This window comes from Sinohyriopsis cumingii, chromosome 16 (genome assembly GCF_028554795.1).
Source record: "Sinohyriopsis cumingii isolate HCF-2022 chromosome 16, ASM2855479v2, whole genome shotgun sequence".
Taxonomy (NCBI): Eukaryota; Metazoa; Mollusca; class Bivalvia; order Unionida; family Unionidae; genus Sinohyriopsis; species Sinohyriopsis cumingii.
The window spans coordinates 58349390-58375385 of NC_142976.1; the positions used below are offsets into that span (position 1 = coordinate 58349390).

General features: G+C 35.4%; 1 protein-coding gene across 3 annotated transcripts; it reads left to right on the forward strand.

The window, feature by feature from the left end:
- The first annotated feature begins 81 nt into the window (after positions 1-81).
- Positions 82-25800, forward strand: LOC149780490 (uncharacterized). Of its 3 annotated transcripts, none has more exons than XM_089937450.1 (3): positions 82-237; positions 6049-6214; positions 16250-25800. In XM_089937450.1, exons 2-3 carry the CDS (start codon positions 6070-6072, stop codon positions 18169-18171), a joined length of 2067 nt encoding a protein of 688 aa, XP_089793576.1. In that variant the 5' UTR covers positions 82-237; positions 6049-6069; the 3' UTR covers positions 18172-25800. The 3 variants fall into 3 exon arrangements, with proteins under 3 accessions (XP_089793576.1, XP_089793578.1, XP_089793577.1); XM_089937452.1 differs by lacking the exon at positions 82-237 and adding an exon at positions 375-832; XM_089937451.1 differs by lacking the exon at positions 82-237 and adding an exon at positions 864-1127.
- Positions 25801-25996: the final 196 nt, after the last annotated feature.

Consider the following 25996-nt stretch of genomic DNA (forward strand, 5'->3'; position numbering starts at 1 on the left):
AAAATATAAAATTCAAAACAGTTCTGTTAAACCTACAGTTCCAGGCACGTGTACGAGTCAAATGACCTGCCGCCGACACGTGAATAAAGGGGAGATAATGGTACAACATAATAATTACCACCCCTTTATCGACAGCATTTCCGTTTGTTGTGGCTACCTCGGCCATTTGCATTTACACAGCGTGAAGCTTCAGAAATATATTTTGTTAATTAACAAACTCATCTGGAAAGAATATTGGTAAGATGTTGTTCTACATAAATACAGTTCAGTAAATAAGAAGAGGAAAATGCTGAGTATCACCACAGTAAACGCTCAGATAATAAAAAATGCTGTAATGCATGCGTCGGTATGATCAGGACTCAACCGGTGTTTCAGAGGACCATAGTTTTGACGCAAATTAGCGCCTGCCTTCGCCTTGTCAGAAATATACTCCACCTAAGTCTCAGACTCCTCCTGATTACATTTCAGATACAATTATTTTAGTAAATCATGTATAATAACTATGAGCGATAAGTCGCTTAAGTTATACTGTTAAAGGCAAGGTTACAACCACGTCACCCTCTCCCACTGAATCGTGCACATCGGACAGTATCGGTGTTTTACATTATAGGATTAGCTTATAGACCAACGAAATACATGTAATTAAGCGTTTCTAAGATCTCTGGAAAGATCAAAACACACGAAACAACTTCGCTTGGATGAAAGGCTTAAAAACATAGTCAAGAAGAATGTGTATCAGAGCAGTACATCTGAAAATCCTGTGGTTTCAACTTCAGGTACCCATGATGTCCCACCTGCAGCATCAGAAATCCATGGTGAAGCAACCAACTATGTAAGACAGTAATCCTGACAGCCCACAACTTTAGACTTTTGTCATTAACTCTACAGTTCCAGTAAAATTCTAAAATTTGCCACTTTGGAAGTGGTAGTACAGCAACATTCTTTGCAAGTACAGTAACTGATAAATCTGTTTCATTTATACCTGTATTGTTGAATTATTGTTAGGTGACCTCGGTTGGTCCGGCAAGGCTTTGGAACCAAGGATGCTGGAAAGTTGGTGGTTTACCTGTATCTGGAGTGATGAAACATGGCACAAGGGTGCATCTTGAAGAGGACTGCACTCAAAGGCAAATTTAAGATGGTCACATGCATTTCACAGACTTTGTTTCAGTTTTATGTTTTTACTATTCTGATTGTGATTGACAAACTAGGTGATTGTATGCATTTCTAGCACAGGTTAGCTTGTTACATTTAACTCATAACCACATCTGTTCTCCATGCACTTTATGCATTACTATCCTATATAAAATCAGGAAACTTGGGGATGCATTTTTATAACATTACTCCAGGAGACCCTCATTTTAGTAGTAGGTCAATAATGAATATAGTTTACTCTTCACTAGCTTGAATTAAAATTTGAGTTTGTTCATTTCTTGGCACTGTTAGTACTAGAATCATAAAATTGATAATGATACTCTGTTACTTTGACATTCTTTTGCAACAAAAGCTCATTGTGACCTGATTTTCATCTTTTAATGGCTTTGCTCTACTGTTTGTATTTTGCTCATGAGTACATGGGTTTTGGGTAGTTGTATGGATACTATCCTTTTTAGTGTCATGAAATTTGGTGAGTGGATGCATCTTGATGCATGGAACGTAATAACTGAAGACATCTCTGTTATTATTGCACACTTAAAATGAAACAGCACCACTATGGCCTTCATTTTACATTGATTTATCCATGCCAGATTTTTATACATCCTAGCCTACTCATAAGGCTCTCTCTGTCTAGTGGTTGGAAGTAGAGGAATAAATATGTTCATTCAGTAGTAAACTTTACATTTTAATGACTACATGTATACTGTGATATGTAACCCTCAGTTGGTTAACTTTGTATTATACATATGAATGCATATAGGAATTAGGTGTGTGGACTGCATGCTTTTCATGCAGGTCTCACTTTGTTTGGTTGATCAAGGTAATTATTGAACTATGCATGCTGGCTGTCGCTTAAGTATTACTCAAAGCTTGTGACCTTCACTGGTAAAATGTGGCTTCTAGGGGTGGACAATACTAATAACTTTTAAGAGATTGTAATATATACAGTTATAAGGAGATCTTAAAAATTTAATACAAAAGTAACATGATACTGTTTCCTATCAACTTATACCTGTACATTAAGTAATAAATAGAATTATGTTCTTTTTATTAATTTTTTTGTTGTCTTTGATGCTATCATCATAGGAAAGTTGGTGGGTGGGTAGGTATGTAGGTAGGTGGTTATGCAATCCCTATATAGTGCTAATTAATTGTTCAAATTTTAAATGTTTTAAAGTTCAGTTGTAAAGATAAATAATTGCCAGATTAATAATTGGTATGAAAAGGGTCTAAGATCATTTTGGTCTGAGTTTATTTTCTGCATGATAATGTTCATGATGATTATTGAAGACAAGTGAAAGTAGCAGTGAGCTATGTAAACACTGGTTACACTTAGGTCCATATTATATTTCATCTTGTCCCAGTATCCATAAAAGAAAAACTGAGTTTGTGTGTCGTCAGCACTAACCAGGGCCTATAAAGCTGTTGTAGAAGATAAAGTATATAAACTGAAAGGTTTCTTCCTTGCTCTGGATAGTTCATAGTCATTAGTAATTTCCCTTGCTCAGAGCATAAATATCTTAAGAGTTCAAAATTTTCGGCAATATCACACTACCTTCATCAGCAACATTTGTTGATCATGTGACATATAATGGCCACATGATACAAAGAGACTGGTATAGATGGGTGGTAATTCAAGCCCATCGTCCTTGTTTAATGTTGGCCTCTGCTGTCATATTTCAATTGCCTCCTTCACCTTCCTCTTCCATATATTGTCTTCTGATGTGATCAACTTGATTTGATGGAGGACGATGTAATGTCACTTAGTTGCTGACGAAGGCAGTGTGATATTGTCAGAATTTAAGAACTCTTAAGATATTTATGCTCTGCTGAAGGGAAATTACTAATGATCATAAAGTATGTCGTTATAGAGCAAGTAAAGAAGATGGTGTGCCACTTACTACACTTAGAGATAGGGTTGAGGAGCTTATCGCAATCAATGTCACCAATTCAGGTCCTGAGCCAGTTCTTTCTTAAATGATGGGAGCATAGCTTCTTGAGCATATGAAAGACTTATGCAGTCAGATATAGTGTTACTCAGGATGAAGTGATTGTAATGGTTATTGATTATGATGTGCATCTTGGGGAAATAAAAGAAGGATGACAAATGTTTCAGCATTAGATATTTGTACATCTTCACGGATTGCTGGCCTGTATTGCATTGTAAAACCATCCATTTGTCTAGTTAGTGGGTAGGATGTATATCATTGAAATCTATTTCCAACTGATTTTGAACATCATAGTGCACAAGCCTCAAAATATGTATGTCATGGACCTGAATGACATAAATACAGAATATAGGCCTCAGTCTGTGATTTGGATTTTTAAAATAGCTTTAACAATTTTTCCCTCATATCTCTGTGATGTCTGCAGTGTGGCAGTTTATAGTAATGTTTAGTACTGGGGCATCATGCTGCAGACATATAGCAACACGTCCCTCCCAGTCACATTATCCTAACACCAGGCTGATCAGTCCTAACACTAACCTCTTAATGCTGAGGACCAAGTGAGGCAGCTGTTAGTACCATTCTTTTATAACTCGTTGGTAAGATGAGGCCAGGATTTGAACCTGGGACCTCCTGCATCCGAGCCAGACACTCTAACCACTTAGGCCTAGAATGAGCAGTGTGCCTCCGTCTATAGTGGCATGTCAGGAATACTGTATATCTGACATCATGTCGGAGAGGGCCAAAACTGTGTCAATCATAGGGCACTTGAAATGCAAGGAGACGACAGCTCTGAAACCATATTAATTTTGTATGACATGCATAGGAGTTACATGTTATTTGACCTTGCCCTACTAACAACAACATCCTCTTTATTTTGCCTCACCACTGTTCTCATGTATTGCAGCCAGTGGACGTTGGGTGTTGCAGTCAGTTACAAATTGAGTACATGTACAAACAAGAATGCCACTCCTACAATACACCAATATCTACTGAAATGATGTGTATACTATAGCATACAAGGCTTATGCTGCATCTGTCACCCTGACTTCTTTAGAGAAAAGTTATAAGTCCAAAAATATGTTGTTGCTATTGCACTGGTTTAAAACTTGGCAGGTGTTTTTATTTAAAATATACCATACTGGTATATATTTTTAAAAAATTTTAATTTTTTTTTTAACCAAGAGGGGAAAAAGTATTAGGGTCAGCAGCAATGGGAAACAGGGATGGTCAGCTGACCAGAAACATGCTTTTTTTTATTTGGCTGAAAAGTGAATCGGAAACTTATGAAGACAAACCGGAAAGACATGAGAAAAAAATTATAACGGAAAGGTTTTAACAGCAGATAAAACAAACTGATGAATATGAAAGAATATCTTGAAACTTACAACAAAAGATATTCTGGAAAAGATCTAAGAGGAAAAAAGACCAACAGAATGGAAGAAAAAAATATTTAAAAAAAAAATCATGAAAATTCCAAATTAATCCAGGTATTAAAGTGACAATTTCAAAGGAAAGAAAGGGTGGAAAACAGCTGAAGATGTTCTAAAGTGCCAAGGTTCCCCACAGCCAGGACCCTCATACATCAGCCTTACATCCCATTTAAAGAGTAAGACATAGAAGATCAGAGAGAGTCACAAAGAACTGAAGAAGAAGTGCTGTTTACATAAAAAGTATTTTCCTCAATCTAACAAATACTATATCTCCATTTTCCACTGGTCCCAGTCTAATGAATGTGATCACTGAGTTAAATTATTCGACTGTATACATGTTGATGTGGTCAGACAAGACACTCCCATTTATTGACTTCCTTGTACAGTTTTAAATGAATTCAGTTTTACATGTCTAACGTTTTATTGGAGGTAGAGTTGCTTTTTATTATTACATTTACTCTCAACGTTTTGATAGCCATTTGATCATTTTTATTGATCATTTTAATTACATTCTCTTTTCTGTTCTAAAAAATTAAATATACCTGTGACCAGGAACACTCCTATATATGTTAAGTCAGTTGCCCATCAGGTGTATCAAAAGGCAAACACCACTGTGTTTCGGAAACAAACTAGGACAGAAAAAGAGAGGTGTGTCTTCTTGCTCCTGACAAAAATGGGATAAATTAGAGAGTGCATGCGAGAAGAGAGAAATGAATTGTTTATATAATTTTCATTTTAATTATTGAGTTCAAAAATAAAAGTTGTAACTACAATGCTTTACACTTATTTCAATGTGTATAAACACAGTACTTTTAAGTTTGTTGAAGAAGTACATTCCTGATGATGGTGAAAAACTGAAGTAATACAAGCAGTATCTACACATATGTGAAGTGTGTTTAAATGAAGCATTTTCATGAGACTTTACAAAAAGATTTTTTTAAAATTTGTTTTAAAATGTAACATTCTGGAAGCTCTCTGCATTGTTGATTCAAATAAAGTAATAAAGATGATAAGTGAGGTCTATGCTTATAAATTATGCCTTTATATTTGCAGATTTGTTTGGTCTTCTCAGGCTATAAGACTATAATACATAGGCAAAATGAACATTGTCTCAAAGTTGGGAGATAGTTTACATAGGTTTGCATTCTTACAGCCTTAATAGCCTGCTTTGTGAACAGGTCGACTGCTGTCATATAAACAGCTGAGCAGTATTAGAGCATCTTGGGCCTCGTATTAGTTAAGTATATATTAAGTCACAGTGACCTAGTTTCCAGGTAATGTTATGTTAAGATATCAAGATTTAATACTCGGATAATAACTATGCCCTGGAAAATGCACCAAAAATGATTATATAAATATTTATAATTATTTGTAACTGGAATACTTCACCACTTTGTTCAGTATTCTGGTCCAAAATTTGAATTTGAGTATCTGATAGTGAGCTGAACCGAATCCTAAATACTCATGCACCTGTTAATAAATAATCTAAACATCAATCAAATCAATTTCAGTGTGATCATAAGAACGGAACCATGGAGTCTGTTACAATAACCCCAGCCAAAGTGGTGAGTGTTGCAGAGGCAAATGAAGGGGGAGGAGATGGAAAGGCGCACTATGTGACAGTGAAAGGCCCAGATGATACTATGCAAGTTATCATGCTGACATTCAACGATGCAGGTATAAATTGCTAAATTTGAATTCTTCGCTCACCTTGATAATGTTGTATACCACTCCTACCCAGTCTATGGGCTGTGGATCCCCAGGGATCCAATGATTATTCCATGTGGTCCATGACTGACTGACTAAATATTGTCTCTCACATGTACTACTATTTTTCAGATGTATGTGTTGTTTGATTAATGAAATGTGAATTCACTTACAATGGTTACTGAGTTCTTAGTAGTTTTTGTCATTATGTAGAAAATAATTGAGGAAATCAATTAACAGAGCCAAAAAGTACACTGTTAGCATGTAGGGGTATGCAAAATTCTTTTAAGTTAAGAAGGCATCCTAATACTCGAAAATGTTGGGAACCACTGCCATTTACCATATATACTTACTTATCAGGTCCAACTGATAACAACATACACCCTGATCTGCTGTTGCTTAATATGTTGGTAGATCAGGGTCTGTGTTGTTTGTTTTTCTCATTACTTCTTTGTTGTTTATTCTGCTGATTATTCTTAACAAATTGCATTGACCCAGATTTGCCAGTGCATTATGCAGGAATGGTGGACTTGTATATTTGAGTTTTCAGAAGAAGGATGGCTCCTAGCCTTTCATTAGGATCCCCTGCCTTTGGGTATTCAATAAGTTAGTGAATGAAGTTTATGGCATCCTCCCCTATCCCAGATTTGTGTAATAAACCTTCAGGTGCTGAGGACAAGAAGATTTTTTCCATTCTAGAGAGGCTTCCTGGAGTCCTCTTATCCAGAGCTTCTGAGGAAAAGGCAGTGAACAACATGAGATGTGGTAATCTACTTCCAGAGTTCATGATGCAAAACAGAAACCCTTCTGTAATTGGTGCAATAGAAACTTGTTGATAATAGCTGTCCTCCTTTAAATGCAGTTGCAGACTTTTCTTCCGTTTCAAGGAAAGAGAATGGTGTGTCCTTTATTAAGAATCATATGGCAGTTCCTTCTTTCACTCTCAAGTTCTCTTGCGGTTTCTATTTTTTAGCTGGGCCATCATCTTGTTTCATCAGGTATTTTGAGCTTTAGAGACTGGTATTTCATTCACTAATGCCTAGATTGAATCTTTCATGTGTTCTTTAGGCATTGCCAAAACCCCTTGTGAAGTTTTGAGTAAAGTTTGTTTAGAGAACCTTGCCATTAAAAGGGAAAAGGGTTGTGTACAGTTTATTGGTAATGATTCAGTTTCTTTTCTTTGCCATCCTGGATCTCTGGCAAAAATTCAGCTACCTTCAGTAGTGCTTTCTATTGAGGTGGCGCTCACCAGATAATATGTACTTTTGAGAGAGTGACGTATGTAAGGTGAAGTAGTTCGCATTTAAAACATGCACAGTGGAGAGAATGTTTGCATACCTCTATGCTACATTAATGTAATGTGGATGATATTTCTTTTGGATATTGTACTTTTGGAAATTTTACATGATTTAAGTACACTGCTAACTAAAATGACTGCTCCCTTGTGTTAAAAAATCAGTCTGAATTAGTCTAAAGTACACTATACATAGCAGCTATTAAAATAGGGAAAATGAATTTTGCCAGACTAGACAATACCAGCTTCTGAAAGTGCAATGAATGAATTACCAATTATATAAAATGTAAAAAAAGTTATCGGCTCTTTTTTATACAAATGACCTCTGAAGTTCAGGAAGTGAAAATGACCAAGTAGAGCTAGCACTTTTTTGAAAGATGCACATTTGAAGTAAGGCCAAGCTGTATACTCTATAACCCATAGTACACCCATCAATCATACACCAAAATAAAGGGAATTAAAGGTTCTTTGCATTATACCTAAGATATACAAGGTCTTTTTTAAATAGCCAGTATAACCAGTGAGGAAAGCCGGGGACATTCTTTTTCTTTAAATTCCTAACCCTATGCAAAATGCGAAACTGTATAGCGCCACCTTAAAGAAAATAAAAAAATGTTTGCAATTATTTTTTTTTATTTTCATATAATTATGTATGATGTTCTGAATAAAATGGTACATTCATATTGCATTTAAGCATGAAAATAAACTAATTATGATCATTTTTCTCTTGCTTACATAATTTGCCATGAGGTATGTTTGTGTGAGTAGTGACCTTAATTATGGGGAAATTAGAAGACTTAGAATATAGGAATAGAGTCAACTTAAATTTAAAACTGTTGCAATAAGTGACAGAAATATATGGTGAAAATGTTTCTTTTCATTTATTTGCAATGAAATAAAAAAATAAATGATGAGAAAGTGAATTCGCTTCTTCCATATTAAACAATAGGCAAATATTTTACACTTTGACCTTTGACCTTTATGAAGCTGATGAGTTACCTCCCTTTTCTAATTGTAAAATTCATTGTTGATATCTCAGAAATAATTCTGGCTAGTTTCATGTTCCTATCATTCAGCATAACACTGGTTGCTATGTTTACAAAATGTAATGTGCATTCTTAAAATAGCTCACTTTTATCATGGGGGGGGGGAGGCTGGACTTGTTAGAGACTCTGACACTCATAAATACTGTTCTGTGGGGAAAAAAGCAGGAGAATTATTCATAAGGATTGTTTTGATGCTTGCGACTTAAATGTTTCAGCCATATAAACATAATTAAATCATAAAAAATAATACCTACATCTTCTTTATGGTGGCGCTCACCAGATAATATGTACTTTTGAGAGAGTGACGTATGTAAGGTGAAGTAGTTCGCATTTAAAACATGCACAGTGGAGAGAATGTTTGCATACCCCTATGCTACATTAATGTAATGTGGATGATATTTCTTTTGGATATTGTACTTTTGGAAATTTTACATGATTTAAGCACACTGCTAACTAAAATGACTGCTCCCTTGTGTTAAAAAATCAGTCTGAATTAGTCTAAAGTACACTATACATAGCAGCTATTAAAATAGGGAAAATGAATTTTGCCAGACTAGACAATACCAGCTTCTGAAAGTGCAATGAATGAATTACCAAATATATAAAATGTAAAAAAAAGTTATCGGCTCTTTTTTATACAAATGACCTCTGAAGTTCAGGAAGTGAAAATGACCAAGTAGAGCTAGCACTTTTTTGAAAGATGCACATTTGAAGTAAGGCCAAGCTGTATACTCTATAACCCATAGTACACCCATCAATCATACACCAAAATAAAGGGAATTAAAGGTTCTTTGCATTATACCTAAGATATACAAGGTCTTTTTTAAATAGCCAGTATAACCAGTGAGGAAAGCCGGGGACATTCTTTTTCTTTAAATTCCTAACCCTATGCAAAATGCGAAACTGTATAGCGCCACCTGAGTTCTGCTGTTTCAGTCGTTTCTTTGTTGGGGATGATAAAGATAGGCTCCTTTGCTCAGCTTGGGCTTCAGGGTTTATTTGGCTTCCTCCAGAGGGAGAAATAAGAGTCAGGATCATCTCTTTCAAGTTTGCAAGGGTTGTACTGTTAATGCAGCGGTCACAATTTTTAAGAGAACTTATCTAGAGAGAAACCTTTCTTACATGAGAATTTAAAGCCCATGAAGTTACTTTATCTTAGACCTGTTTAAATCACTGGTCTTTTAATGATGTTTTAAGACCCTTCTTCTTGTGGTCTCTTACTACCTTCTTCTCCTTTTACATTTTGATCCTTGGTGAATCAGAGCAAATGAATCTTTTTATTTGATTCTGTAGTGATGGCACAGCATGCTTCCCAACCATCTTCCAATAATGGTAAGCACTAACTGCAAGGATGAGTGCAGTTGCCAGATTGGTTGAGGGCATCAGCCACCCTCCTAACTGGTCCATAACTTGTCTCTCATACAATATCTACTTCCTTACCACTTTGTTATAGCAGACAGAATCATTGAAGATATATACCTTGTTAGTGGACCTGATCTATCCTTTATTACTTGAGAATATCAGAGATGGTAACAACACACAGTAGTTAAAAAGAAATAATCTTTAATCTTGGATTCCTGAAAATTCTTTTTTTGGCCATGGGAGAATCAGTCCTATAAAATGACTCTTGTTCATTCATGGTCTTAGAAGTGCATTCTGATTTTTCAGTTAACATTTCTATTCATTGTTTCTTTTCTATTTCTTTCATTTGGAATGCATTTACCAAAATTGGGATTTCCATTTTTGATGGCATTAAAAATGGAAAGAATAATTGCTTTCTTATCTTTTCTGATTAAAAGAATGCTTTAATAGAATATGTATAACGTGTAAAATTCAAAAGACATGGAATTTATGCTAAATAAAATATAACTGCAACTATAATAAGTGTACAATTCTAGATGTAGAATATTTTCAAATAAAAACTGTTCAGATAGAACTACCAGTGATGATGAAATCACATTAGTGGGCATTGTTTGAACATTTCACAGCATTTAAGTAACAACAGAGTGAAGAATCTGATTCCAGTTTATCATGCAATAGGGGCTTCAGTCTTAAAATCCAAGATAATCATGCAAAAGTGCTTTCAACCTTAGAATCCCAGATTATTGTGCAAAAGGGCTTTCAGCCTTAGAATCTCAGATTATCATGCAAAAGGGCCTTCTACCTTAGAATCCCAGATGATCATGCAAAAGTGTTTTCAACCTTAGAATCCCAGATTGTTATGCAAAAGGGCTTTCAGCCTTAGAATCCCAGATGATCATGCAAATGGGCTTTCAACCTTAGAACCCCATATTACTGTACAAATGTGCTTTCAACTTTAGAATCCCAGATGGTCATGCAACAGAGCTTTTGTAACCTTAAAATTCCAGATTGTCATACCAAAGGGTTTTGAACTTTAGAATCCCATATTATCACATAAAAGGGGTCTTAATCTTACAAATTAATTGGTAACTGGAAATATGTGTTGGTAAGCATATTTTCAAATCGGTTCATGAAATGCATTTGCCTTTCAATTGACTGTTGTTGTATCATTCATCGTTGTGTTCCATGTTTTGCATTTGCTTTGTCTTTTTCCTTCATATTTTATTCATTGTTTAGTTTGCATTTATTTGGCTTTCGTTTGCATTCATTCTGCATTCTGTTCATGTTTTATTTTTGTTTCACTGTTAACATGATCCATTTCATAGTCTATACCCGAAAGGAAGTGAACCAATGGGAATGGTAGATCTAGCATTTTCTTCCCACCCATAGAAGCAAGGAATATTTTCAATCAGGTTTTGTCATCCTGGGTTTGATTGGGTATCCGCTGCAATAACAAGGAACTGACCAGTTGAATTTTGTATGCTTCAGCTGAAGTTTGAGTGTTATCCACTAGCATAACATTTGAGCAAATGGACATCATCAAGGCATTGGGATGGAGTTCAGAGGTGGCATTTTCAGGCTTTTACCTGAAAGGCCTTTCACCCTGAAGGGCATACTTTATACTTTGAACTGTTGGGACCTATACTAGCAACACAACAGGCTACCTTTCCAGATTATTAAGTAGCTTTGTAAAGAATTGAGTTAGTCTGCTTCTGCGGGGGGTGGGGGTGGGACAGATTGGTCTAAAGAGCACTAGCCTTTACTGGTCACTATCATCTCACCTCAGTCCATGTGGGTTCAAGTTTTGGGCTCAGCCAGTGTGGGTATGGGAGAAAGCTTGCCAGTAGCTTCCTGTCAGTGGTGGTTTTTCCCAGGGTTTTCCTGAGTTCTTCCTCCACTAATTATACTGACTATCATATATAGCCTATTGTGTGCTGAAAAATAGCATTAAGCCCAGACAACAATTTCCAATGTGTTTGCATCTTTGCTAGCCAAGGTTCTAATACGCTAACCTGTTTAAACATTGGCTTATAGATCAGATGTTTCAGTGCTTCGGGTTTGATTTTCAGTGGATGCAGTGACAATCCACCACATCCAATCAAAATCAAGTGTACAAATTTGAACACTGTTCCTACATGATCGAGACAAATTAAGCTGGAATGGAATCCATGTTTGCACAAATACATTCTTTCCCTCAAATACACATGTAATGGCTTCTTTCTGGTATATGGCATCCTTTTGATGTTAAACTTACAAAAGATTATTTTGAAGTCATTTGCCTCCACCATTGTTGGCCTTTGTACAATGCACCGCTGTTTCATACATTTGGTTAGATGGCATTTTATACTGAGGGAGGCCACTCATGAAATCCAATAGATGTCACTAGAACAAAGCACTAAAATATCTAATTGATTCATTAAGGTTTAAGTAGTTTAACATCAAAAACCTTGACTAGCAAAGATGCTGCATACGTGGGAATGAACATATTTTTTTATCACTAGCAAAGATGCTGCATATGTGGGAATAATTATTTTTTTATCAACGTCCATGTATTTCAAAGCTATGTTCCTGCATGTCAAAGTCATGTCCATGCATGTCTTAATGCACAGGGTTGGTGCTGGCTTTAAAAAAAGTTGTCGTCAGAAGCTCACCAACTTCAATATTTTGTTGCCAATTTTTAAAAAATGTTGCCATTATCATAATACAGTACTATTCATTTATCTCAACATCCTCGGGACTAAGTTGATGTCAACATAAGTGGAGGTTTAGATAAGTTGTTGTTGTTGTTGTTGTGGGGTTTAACGCCATTTTTCAGCACGATAGGCTATACATGGCGGCCAGTATTAATGGTGGAGGAAGAACCTGGAAAACCCCGGAAAGAACCACCGACCCACGAGAAGCTAGGTTTAGATAAGTAAGGGTGGGGTTGCTAAAAATAAATTGAAATTGTGCATACAAGTGAAATTTTTAAGAAACAACCTGTTATCAGTGACTAGGATTTACACTGAGAGAAAAAAATGAAAATTTTCAGGGTTTTCAATAGAAGCATACCCATGGGTTTTGTGGAATTTAAAAATGACCCATTTTTTGAAACACAGAAGTTTTGACTTGTGCGTCTTTTTGACATACTTAGATTTTGGCTGGAACATCAATCTTAATTACTCCTGATTCTCTTCCAACTTAGTTTCTTACTAAGAGTACACTGTCCATAACAGATTTACTGTAGGAGGCACTGATTGACATCTTTTCGATAATAGTCTAGTCCTTGATGGACAGTAATATTGCACCAATAGAAGATAATACATGAACTGGGTCAAGATAACAGTTCACTGAAGTCAGGATTCAAATGACTTAGGTTTGGATTGTTTTGAGATTACGTTTGAAGTTTATGATGGAGGATGAGGAAACAGTTATGACATGAATGGACTGCCTTTTGATCAGATATCAGCATTGGTGTGTTTGGACATCAAATCATAATCAACTGGTCAAAACTGGAGCATATTATGGTGGCTTGCAAAGCCACCTGTCAGTGGAAGTGGACCAACTTCAATTGTTTTATTAGCAAGTTGCTTCATTTAGCAGGATGTTTAAAAGTTTGGAATCATTTATGACCTCGCTGTATTCATTTTTGATAAAATATCAGCATTTGTTTGATTGTGCTTTAAATTATAATCAGTTAGACAAAACAGGAAGATCTGGCTTCTCGCTAAGCTAGTTTTTGGCATGGAACTGTGTTTTATTGGCGATTAATTTGCTTAAATCGGCAAACGTTGAAAACCTTGAACATTTTAATTAATGGATCATTCAGCAAAAAAATTGAATGGATATAGCACTCAGTGTACATCTGAACTTTAAAATTACAATGGCACAAAATAGTAAATTTTCTTTTCTGTCTCTGTCTCGGAAACGACCAGGACCTGGTGGTGGTGAATTTTCTGACCCTGAGACTCCGAAGAAACAGAAAGGTAGTGTCAGCTCTGAGGAGAAGAAGAGTCAATCTCTGAAATTTGTAACAAAATTGAAGAATGAGTGGAAAAGTGAACTTACAATTCTGTGATGTACATTCTTGATATCTGAATAATATATAACCTTCATAGTTGTATGGGTATATTTTTGTGTATAAAATGATTTGAGCAGTTGAAAATAGCATATATTGAAAAGTTGAAAATATAATAAAGTATAAAATAATCCTGTGTCTGTTTCATATACAGAAAATTAAGTAATATATAGTTATAAAGAGAAACACGATTAATTTCCACCAATAACGAGGAATCACAGCCATGGGCTCATGACTGTCCAAAAGAGTTGACTCTCTAGATTTTAGTTTTGACTCGTGAGATTTTCATTTTGACTCCTGAAAGTTTGGGGTCAAGGGTCAACTGACTCTTCAGTTTGGAAATGTATTGAGAACCCTGATTGTGATTAAATGAATACAACTAGTCTGAAACACACTTGTATTGACAACTTACATTTGTGTAGTACACTCCACAGTGTGTTAGATAATATACATTTGTATGTTAGAAAATTCATTTATCAGACAAATCCTGTTTGAAAACGTATATGTAAAAAATGGTATACCTCATTTGGTCTATATCCTGTTGTCAACAAACGTTTTCCAAAACTATTCACTAATATTCATTATCCTAGTAGTAAGTAGCTGTATAGTTGTTTATATGCTACATATACATGTACTTAAATTGGCCTAGATTTTGGTCAGACAGAGACAACTACCATGATCCAGAGGCCACCAAAGGGATGAGGCTATTCATAGGGAAATGAAAATATGAACAGATTAAAAAGTTTAACATTCTTGTGAGATATCCCACCTTCATTTAACTTGATGGTCTGATATCTATTCTTTCATAATATTCAGACTTTCATTTGGGTTTTAAACCACCACTGGTAGTGATCGTAAGCATGAACTTTTTTGTTGCGAACAGGAAACTTTCACGGCACAATAAATATGTTCCAGTCACTATGAAAAATGAAACAGTGCTTTTATTTAAGTTTGCTGCCAACTTTCTTTGATCAGAGTTTGGCTTGCTTTGATGAAGGTTCATGTGTTTTTGAAGGCGTCGCAAAAGGCTCTCTTTGAAGGATGAAACAAATGCCTGTTATTGCTGCTGCAAAATCAAACAATTTTAAAACATTGATGGAGAATTGTTACTTTTTTCATTTGCTTAATATATTTACAGAATGATCAGTGCTTCAAAGGTAATCAGTTTTCTTTGAAGTTTCAATAAATTATTTTTTTTCTGGTACATTTTTTAAAAAGGAAAACACTCCTGTTCCTGCTTTCAGAGCTGGTCGATTGTAGCTAGTCAGGTAGCATGACTATATTACAGGACAGATTACTAAGGCTGGACATCAGCGTAAGCAGATTATGATATAACAATGCCATGTAGGGTGGTTTGTCAGCATGAACAATGGATTTGTTTATGAAACAATAGATTCTAGTGCAATTTTATATGCAGGTTTGCGGCTTCCTGTCATGGTGGCTTTGAAGTTCTCAACTCCAAACCGAAGACTGTATATACAGTTTTTAACAGCCAAAATTGTTGTTACCAAAAAGATTGCCAGATGGTATATTTTGTTGCCATTAAGGAAAAAATATTGCAATTTGTGACATTGGTGAAGCCCAGTGCGATCACTGAATGCACATTCAGAGATTGGAGACAGAGTTAACTCTGGGGTTAAGGGATATAGCTCTCTTCCTTGCTTAATCTCCTAACATATTCTGATTGGGTTACATATATGAAGAATGTTAGAGTAAAATGTTTCTCCATTAGTTAATGCTTGTCCAGTCACAATACAGGCACATACTGCAAGATACCTCTGCAGTTACTATCCTGGAAGAATGTGCACATCTGCTCCAGTAGTAACTGAAGATTGAGAAGATTTGAGTTGTGGCACAAGTTTCTCAGTCCAAGGGTAAACAGTTTGTCAGACTCTTACCTTGGCAAAAGATATGATAACTGTTGGGTTGGTTTTTTTTAGCTTGGGTGGGCAGCATTTGTGAGGTAGAGCGTGTACCCTTAATATTTTTAAGATTGGGTAAGTATTGTTGAAGAAACATTCTACCTGTGGGTTTGGTTTCTGCTTGAAATTTATGTAAGAGATAATTAAGTAAAATATATATTTAACACTTATCTTTATGCACAAATAATCATAACTCAGGCAAAACACATTTGAAATTGTTTCACACATATTTCTTTTTATGTGTCCTCTCCAAATTGGCAAAACTTTTATTATTAAATTGGGTAACTTATAACGGTCTGTGTTGACTATTTGATTTTGTTTCAGATAATGTCGATGGATCTGATGAACAGTTGTGTACAGTGGCCAACATAGAGCCACAAACAGAGGAACAACTTCAGAAGAATAACATCTCTGCGGTCCCAAACATGGATAAAGGCATACAGACAGAGTCCATGTTCAGTCTCAGGGACCCATCAATTGTAAGCAGTATAGTCGGTAACCGCATTAAATCCTCTAATCTCGATGCTACTCAGTCCGTGATAAATGGTATATTCACCTGTGGTCTGTGTGCAAAAGTGTATCGTAACAAATCCAGCTGGCAGAGTCATCTCCAAACTCATGCTGGGAAGGATATTTTAATGTGTGGAATCTGTGGAAGATTTTTCAGTGATAAATCTGTCCTGGCCTACCACTTAGAAAACCATAGTGTACATACAAGGAAGAATAGCAAATCCTTGAAGAATCGTGACACCGAGATCACACTTCGAGTTGGGAGGGTGGTTATGCCAGGTGATGATGTAATGAAAAAGGAGGCACCAGATCCCACTTCCTTCGTCAACCCCCCTTCTATATCAGAGGAAGCAGAAATAATATCAGCTGAGGATCAGACAGATAGTACAACTTATGTCTATGCATGCAACATATGTGGCCAGCAGTATAATACAAAGGGCGAATGTGAACACCATTTGAGGGTTCATGGAGAAATCAGTTTTACCGAGGAAGAAGACGAAAAACTATTACAAAACCAAACGGGAGAAGATTTGGAAAAAGAGAAGAAAAGCTCCACTCATGATCTGCTCAAAACTTCAGCATCAAAACCTTCAGCTTTTTCCTCATCAACATCTTTTATCTATGCCTGCAATGTTTGTGGTAAGCAGTACACCAACAAGAGCAACTGTAAGAGGCACATGCGGATTCATACAGGGGAAGAAAAAACATTTGAGTGTACACACTGTCACAAAAAGTTTGCCATGAAGTATGAGCTACGCATGCACTCCAGGATACATACTGGTGAAAAGCCATTCGAGTGTGCTGTATGTGGGAAGACATTTGTAGAACGAGGAAACTGGAAACGGCACACAAAAATTCATCTACGTGAACAAGAAGATGCACCCTACAGATGTGCACTTTGCTCAAAAGGTTTTTTTTATGCAGAGAAACTGCAGGTTCATCTTCAGATTCACTCAGGACAAAGGCCGTATGTATGTACTGTTTGTGGGAGAGAGGCAAAGAAAATTGGAGATATGTACCGCCATTTACGTACACACACGGGAGAAAAACCCTATGAATGTCAGGTGTGTGGCAAAGGATTTACACAGAATGGAAATTTGAAAGACCACATGAAAACTCACACAGGACCAAAAGTATTACACTGCAGTAAATGTGGGGAACAGTTTTTTCGCAAAGTTCATCTTCAGGAACATATGAAGAAAATGCATAGACAGAAGCCTTTGTCAATAGAGATAAAGGATGCTGATGGAGAGAAAGAAAACAGCAATAATGATGATGAAGAAATATGGACTGCTATAGATGGGTTGGAGGAAGTGGAAGAAGATGATAAAATTACCTTGAAGTGGGTAAACCAAGTGGCTGCAATGGTCAACAAAATGGCAGGAAATAAACTTGGTAAACAGATAAGTTTGAAGGTGTCCAAGTCTGGTGGAGAGTCAGTGAAGGTAGTAAACTTGCGAAGAATCAGTGTGAAAAGAAATGCGCAGAAAACAAATGGAAATGATGAAGTCAGAGCTAAAGATGACGATGCAACAGTTCATAAAATTACCAGAACAGATGACGTCAAGGAAGGACATGAGACATCTGACAAAGTACCAGAAGTGAGTACAGATGAAATAGAAGCAGAAAAGGGAAACCCAAAGGAAGACAATACCACTTGTGACATGGCCACAAAATTAGAGGATGCATCAAATAAAGGGGTTGACAATATGGAAGTAGATAATGTGACAAACTGATAAGTTTAGATCAAGTAGTTATGAAACTCATAATATTGTTGAGTCATTAAATTTTCATGAATTTTATTATTTCTAAATATTAGTGACATAGCATTTGGGGATCTGCTTCATACAACCCTGAAAAATCTGAGCATGAGGGGTTAGTTGAAAACTCCATGGAGTTTAAAATGTTGGTTTTGTCCTTGAAAAGTCCTTGAATTTGGTGAGAACTTCTTAATTATACCAAAAACTGTGGACTACAAAATGTTGAAATGAATAACTATGTACCTTTTTAAAATTCAAACATTTAGAATTTTTGTTATTTACATATTTATAAAATAGCCCAAATAACTAAAATGTGATAAAATTTGGAGCATGAAATGGCTCAAGACTTGTGGTTTACCAATTATGGTTTTATTTAAATAAGACAAAATATTATTTCAAAATGTTTGAAAGTCCTGGAAAAGGCCTTGTAAAATCTCCTACAGGGCTCTGTGAACCATGTGCTTATTTGCATTTGTATTGCATGAAAAATGTAAATATATTGTTATTAAAATGTTAAAATTAATAAACTTTGTTAAATCACTACATTCACCAAAAAATATATTTTCAGTAATTAGGGAAAATTGACGTTATTTGTTTAGAAAATTAATTCCAGATGGGCAAATTATAGGCAAATTTACGTTTTGTCAGTTTTTTTTTAAATTTAAATTTCATACTGATGCATTATAATTTTTACGAGTTTGTACATTTTCCAGTGTTTAAATTCTTTTGACACATTTAACTTTTTGCATTTTGTGGCTACCTGGCAAAAATAAATGAGACTACACAGAAATTTACCTAGGTCATGGATGTCACTGATTTCAAATATCTTTTTAAAAAATCATCCCAGTTTGATGCAGTATGATAAAGATAAATGATTATCAACGAGGGCTACATAATATCTGGGACATTTGTTGACATTTCAAATCTTTTGTCACTGACATCAGTGCATATAGGATAAGACAAAGAAAACACTTTTTGAAATGTTTCTTTAAGATTTTTAGGAATGAACCCATATATCCTACAGATAATGTTCTTTTGTATGGTTATTTTTAAGTTAGTTACAAAGACTTACATCAGGTCTTAACCATGTTACCTGATAATTATTTTTATAGTTCCACTGGTTGAAGACCACAAGAGTGATAATTATTTTTATAGTTCCACTGGTTGAAGACCACAAGAGTGTATGTTGGTTTATTATCTGCTTTTCAAGAGATTCTGAAGTTGTTATGGCTTTGCCTCCTAAACTACTTGGAGGAAATGTTTCAAAATTTGGTACAATTTTATCTTGAGGTGTAATTGGTCCTCAATCAAAATGGTACCCCTTGAAAATCCAAGATGGCCATTATGACAGCCATCTTGAAAGTTGCTAGTCATATTGACTTAAGATTTCCACTGAAAGTCTTGTGATAGGTAGGTGAAAACAAATATTCTGTATTCCCATAATAGGTTGACTATTAGATTAGGGAACCATCCCAAGGTCACCTTACAACTGACATGGCCTAGGGACAATATATATAATATAGTATAGGAGAAAGAAAGAAAAAAACATACATACACACATTCATGTATTACACAGTCTCTTATTTAACAATTATAAATATACAGTATCTAGGTGACACACTGTACACAATAACATGATACTATTAAAAATGTATTATGCTTACTGTGGAATAATGGTTCCCACTGTTCCCAAATCAACATAAATGCTTATTTCCTCTCAGATTTTATTGCAATGTATTTTTCCAGATTATAGTGATCTTTAAAAAAAAACTTTCAAACCATCCAATCTAGATAGGTGAAAAGGGTGCTAAACTAATATCCAATATGGCTTCTCCAGAATATCTGGTCTTTTTAACATTTGGTTTTCATTTAAAGACTTATTGTGACATGGAAATGTTCCTAATGAAAATGTTGCCATTCTGACATGGTGACCATTTTGAAATTCTTCTTATCAGTAATCTTAAAGAATGATTGGTCATATCAACATTAGTTTTTGACTAAAAGACTTCTTTTAATAACTAGTTGGTCCTAAATGAAAATGGCATCATTCTGATCACCAAGATAACCACCATTTTAGCTCTCTTTAAACTTTTGTTACTGCTACTCTTCCTGAACAGATGGCAACATCGACAATGAGTTTTTAGTGCAACATGTATTACTACATGCATATGTTGTTGGTCTTATCTTAAAGTGTTGCCATTTAGACCTTACAAAATGGCTGCAGCAGAAGCCTTTTTGAAAATCTTGTTTTCATGACTCATTGGGAAATTATTTTTATTGACATGGGATTCCGACTGAAACATTTCTAATACATTTTCCATCCAAAATGAAATAGTACTTATTTGACCTCACAAAATAGCTGGAATGACAGTTGGCTTTAAATGGTATTCTTGCATCACTTAAGCAGGTAGTTGTTTAAACAGGTTTTTTTAATAAAGTGTTTTTTGTAATAAGTGTTTGTCCTACATGAAAATGGGCCAGTGCAACCTCTCAACATGGCTGTCACAGTGGACATAATGAAAATGTTATTGTGACATTATGACTACTCTGCCTTCATGCATGGTCTATTGACATTGGGTTTTCACTACAATGCTTCTTGCAGTATGTCATTGTTTTTAAGTGGGGTTTGTTAATGATATGGCTGCATTGGCGGCCATCATAGCATTTTTGTATGTTTATTTCAACTGAATGGATAATCTTATGAACCTAAGATTTTCACTTAAACACTCCAACGATACATAGCTGGTCTTTAACGAAAATAGTGCTCATGTAGCTAGTACTGACCTGACCACCAGTGTCTGTTCTGTGGTAAGCAAGTTTAAAAGCCACCCCATCTTGTCCTTGGAATCATGTGATCAAGTCAGGTAGGCATAATGGCCATATAAGAGCCTGTTGTCACTACTCAGCTTGAAGGGATGGTGGCATTGACATGAGGCTTTCACTAAAACACCTTCTTGAAATATGTGATTGGTCCTGAATGCAAAGGTACATATCTGACTGCCTTGTATGTGCTGTTTCTAACACGTTTGAAAACCAGATTTTCTTGACCCTGGGTCATGTCAAAAGGTTTGGGTCAATACTTCCATTTTGTACACACCGGCCATAATGTGAATACTATCAGATGTTGTAATTTTGTCCATTCATCAGTCCTTCATTACATTCATTGTTCCGTTTCATTTCTCCACAATAACTAGTTTTCCAGCAACTACCGTGATTATGAAACTTGCATTTCATAGTTTGCTTGTAAGCCATGAAATGCATGTATCAGTTTAGCAGTCAATAGATCCAAGGTCAAAGACACTGTGGCAAAAAAATTAAAAATGGTTTCTGCTTCCAAGAAGTTTCAGCTCTTGACCATATATCTTCAGCAAAGTTTGTGGATGGTTACATATGGGTAAGAGGTATGGGTATGTTTATTTTGGGGTCATTAATCAAGTTCACTGCATTTTTGGGGTCACTGGTAATGATCAGTGTGTTTAAAAGAAAAATGGTGCTCACATAACCTAAGTTCTTGACATTTGCCTAGGGCTTTCACTGGTGATAATGAAGAAATCTATTGATTTGGGGATCAGAAGAAAGGTCAAGGTCATTGTGACTCGAAGTAAAATGGGATTTGCATACAAGTTTTGTTCTAAAGTTATTTCCTTAACCTGACATTCTGAATGGCTTGTACTTAGGGTGAAAAAGAAATCTAAAGATTTTGGGGCTTACAAGTCAAAGATAATGTCACAGCCAGTCTAAGAAAATAATGATTTTTGCACACAGTAAGTTTTCTTGAAGACCAAATATTCAAGTCACTGAGACCCTTTGGTCCATATTCTCCAGAGAGAAACATAGGAATATTAAACATGGAGTGGGCATACAATGTACCTTTGATGATACACTTGCTGTGGTTCAATGAGCACAGTGATTCAAGTTGTAGATATGAATGTTGACTAGACTTTGTATTCAGCGTTTTTCATTGAACAAAATACTGATTTCAGGATCAAATGTCTTAATACACGTTATTTGTAGTGGCTTGAGCATGTTGACACAAATAAGTACGAATTTATTGATTCTATATCAAATCCAGATTGTGGATATATTTGTTGTTGTTGTTATGGGGCTTAATGCCATTTTTGAGCACACGATAGGCTATTCATGGCGGCCAGTATTAATGGTGGAGGAAGAACCCGGGAAAACTTCGGGAAGAACCACCGACTCACGAGAAGCTACTGGCAAGCTTTCTCACATGCCCACATTGGCTGAATCCTAGACTCGAACCCACGCAGACGGAGGTGAGATGGCAGTGATCCGTAACGGAGAGCGCTTTAGACCACTCGGGGCCCCTTGGATATATTTGAAGAATCCCTTAAATAATGCCATTTTATTAACTCTTCTTTATTTCAAAATAAAATATTTATGAACAATCAAATCAAACATTGCACGGAAGTGTCTTGATAGAATCCGAGGCAGATTCAGTTTTCTATCCCTGATATCAAGTAATAAAAATAATGGTGATAATAATAATAATAATAAAAATAATAATAATTGATATAAAGAGTTAAGGAATAGTTACTTTAAGTAAATATTGTTGCAAGAATTGCATACAGGAAGTAAAACTGATGACTGTCTAAACTTGAACAAGATTGCATTGGGAATTTTTTTTTATTAGTTTAGTGCGATGAAATGGAGAAGAAAAAAAATCTCGTTTTGTAAACATTCTTTATTTTTTTGCCACATGTTTAAGAACGGTAAATATAACAGTATCTTTCATTATCAGATTTTTTGTCGTTATATGTTTAACTTGAAGTCCCATGAGGGCATAGGGATGTGGTCTATTGGTTGTCAAAAGGCGACAAATGGAGACGGGAGTCATGGTGGTATATTGGTAAGCGTGCTGAACTCAAAGGGTGTGGGTGATATTACACCACTGGATTATCCTTAGTTGAATCCCAGTTGTCCTTGGGCAAGTCACACTCCTCCAATTAGTTCATCTCTTAATAACTTGTGTTGCAGTGCCATACGACACAAAAACAAACATCCAAAATAATGCAAAAAGAAAATGGCATCTTGCATTATTTGTTGTAGTCTGTGTAATTTGGCATTGTATTATACATACATATATTGGTCTTGTATTTCTCAGACAGTTTTCAATCATCTTTATTTGAATGGGGCCCTCACATTAATGTACTTCACTTATTTTACTTTTATGTGAATTACTGTATTCTTTTTGGCTAGTAGAGCATTAGTTCTTTCGAGGGACTTTTGTTGATTTGAAATTGGTATTAAAACAAGTTTATATTTATTAATTTAGATTTTGTGGTTATATTAATTTACTGCAGGTCTTTAATTAATGTTTGACTGCACACAAACATCTCTGCAGTAATAACAGTGAACATATAGAAAACAAAGCTCTGGTTTATGGTTGAAATAAATGGGGTTGAGAGAGGTGGTGGAGAAATGTAAAACTTTACCCTTTATGGATTTCCTGGGATGAATCATTATGAAGGCAGCATAATTCATTCAGTGGCATGCATGGTTACCCCATTGGCCTTGGGATTAAGGTCACAGAAGATTTGTTTTGAGGTTTTTGTTCAGATTTTATTATTTGATTATCTCCTAATCTCATTGATGGATTGTCTTCACACTTTGATGGATTAGATGAATCATCATGAAGCTAAGACAATTCATTCTACAGCATGCTTGCTCCACTTTTTTATTTAGGTGTCAAGGTCACATATTTGCAACCATGATTTGATCTTAGACTTGACCTGCAGCTCTAAGGATTCTACCATTTCAACACCATGTTCTTTAATCTATTACACAAGCACATGACATGCATGCCTCCACAGCTAACAGCAGGTATATCTTAGTTTTTCCCAATCATTCCATCTATCCATGAATGTTTGCTATTATGATTAGGCAAAATCCACTTAACAGAAAAATGTTTCTGTTCCTATGTTGATGACCATATTATTGCTTCATGCTATTTGAAATATTTTAGCAGGGGTTTTGAGGTTTTTACACACCCTACATCTCAGTATGACAGTGGTATGGTCATATAGTTACAATTGTACATCCATCACACCCTGGTTATGTTTTTTAACCTGTTAGTTTAAAAACTGGTGGGGGATCCATGATCGATGAGCACGTTTTCTGGTAGGGGGAAAGGTTGTTTTAATATTTTCTTAGAATTGGACTTTTTCAATGTAAACCATAAATGTTAGCATAATTGAACAGGAACGACTTAATACGTAAATAGGCAAAATTATATTTGCAAGGCTTCTTTAGATCCATGAGCAGATGACCTGACTGTAATTTCATACTCTTGAAATGATTTTGTTTAGAAAAAGTTTATGTTTAAACTTTTTTCTTTGTAAACAAGATAGTTTGATTAATTGGACTTGGATTCTTTGGTACAGAGTTTGTTAGCATGGTTATGGCCGAACCATTTGACCAGGCAAATAAAATTCATAAGGCATACCCTAAAATTCTAAAAATATGACAGGTGTGATAATAAAATGACATGAAATACAAGATGCCCAATTTTCAGGTATGTCTTATATACTGGAATTTGTACATGCAGACAACAAAATGGGTCCAAAATTAAACATTTCTTAAATTTTACAAAATTCCCAAATACCCAAAAATAATGAAGAATGAGAAGTTAAAAATACAAATAGTGGATTTAAAATTTAAGTCCATCTTCTGTGTACAATTCTTCAGTTTAACAGGTTTGGATAAATATCATACAGAGTGATCTCAAGGGACTTCAGTTTGCTGCCTGAGAATTGTGTACAGTGAAAAAGCATGTTGCCATCTTCAGAATGGAGACAATTCATAATTCCTGACAAAAGTTAATAAAATTGCTGCCTTAAAAATATAATGATCTTGAAAAGTAGCCTCTGAAATCTTATCAAAAGATAAAATATGATTTTGTTTATTTTTTAGATCTTAAAACGTATGTGTTTGTATATTTCTGACCCAATCTGATTTTCACATACTGTTTAAACAATATTAACTGTACTGGTCATAGACAAGAAGAGCTTTCAGGATGACCTGTTGTCCATCCATCCGTTAGCACAAGTTTTTTTATGATTAATCCTCCTTAACTAATTAGAGGATTGCCATGAAACTGTACACACGTTCATCCCAGTTTCTCCTAAATAAAATAGTGCCATTTGGACATACCATATGGCTGCCATAGTGTCCGTCTTGAAAGTCTTGTTTGCTGCTCTTTTGATAGTCGTATCAACATGGGGGTTTCACTGAAAGACTTCATATGATGTCTAGCTGATCTCGGAGGAAAATGGTACCAATCTGATGTCTAATATAGACACCACAGTTGGCATGTTGAAAATCTTGTTATTGCTATTTTTCATGAATGGATAGTCATATCAGCATGGGGTTTTCATAAAAGACTAATGATCTCTAGTTGTCCTAAATGAAAATGCTGCTGATCTGATATCCAGTATAGCCACTATAATGTCAGTCTAGAAAATCCTGTTATTGCTACTCCTGATCAAAATGTAATATTGCATATGTCCATCTTGAAAATCTTATATGTCTTACGAATGGATGGTTGTATGAACATGTTGCTTTTATTAAATGCCTTCTTATGATGTTTATTTGATCCTAAATCAACCCTTTAACAAAGCAAGTTCAAAATATCAGCTAGCCTTTGGTGGAATTGCAGTCAGGAAAAAAAAAGCCCAATATTCCTCATGAACAGCCAGATACAATGATGTTGGTATGAGGTGGTGAAGTAAACCCCAAAACCAATGCAGCAGCTAGAACTATGGATCAAATCTAGGGTGGC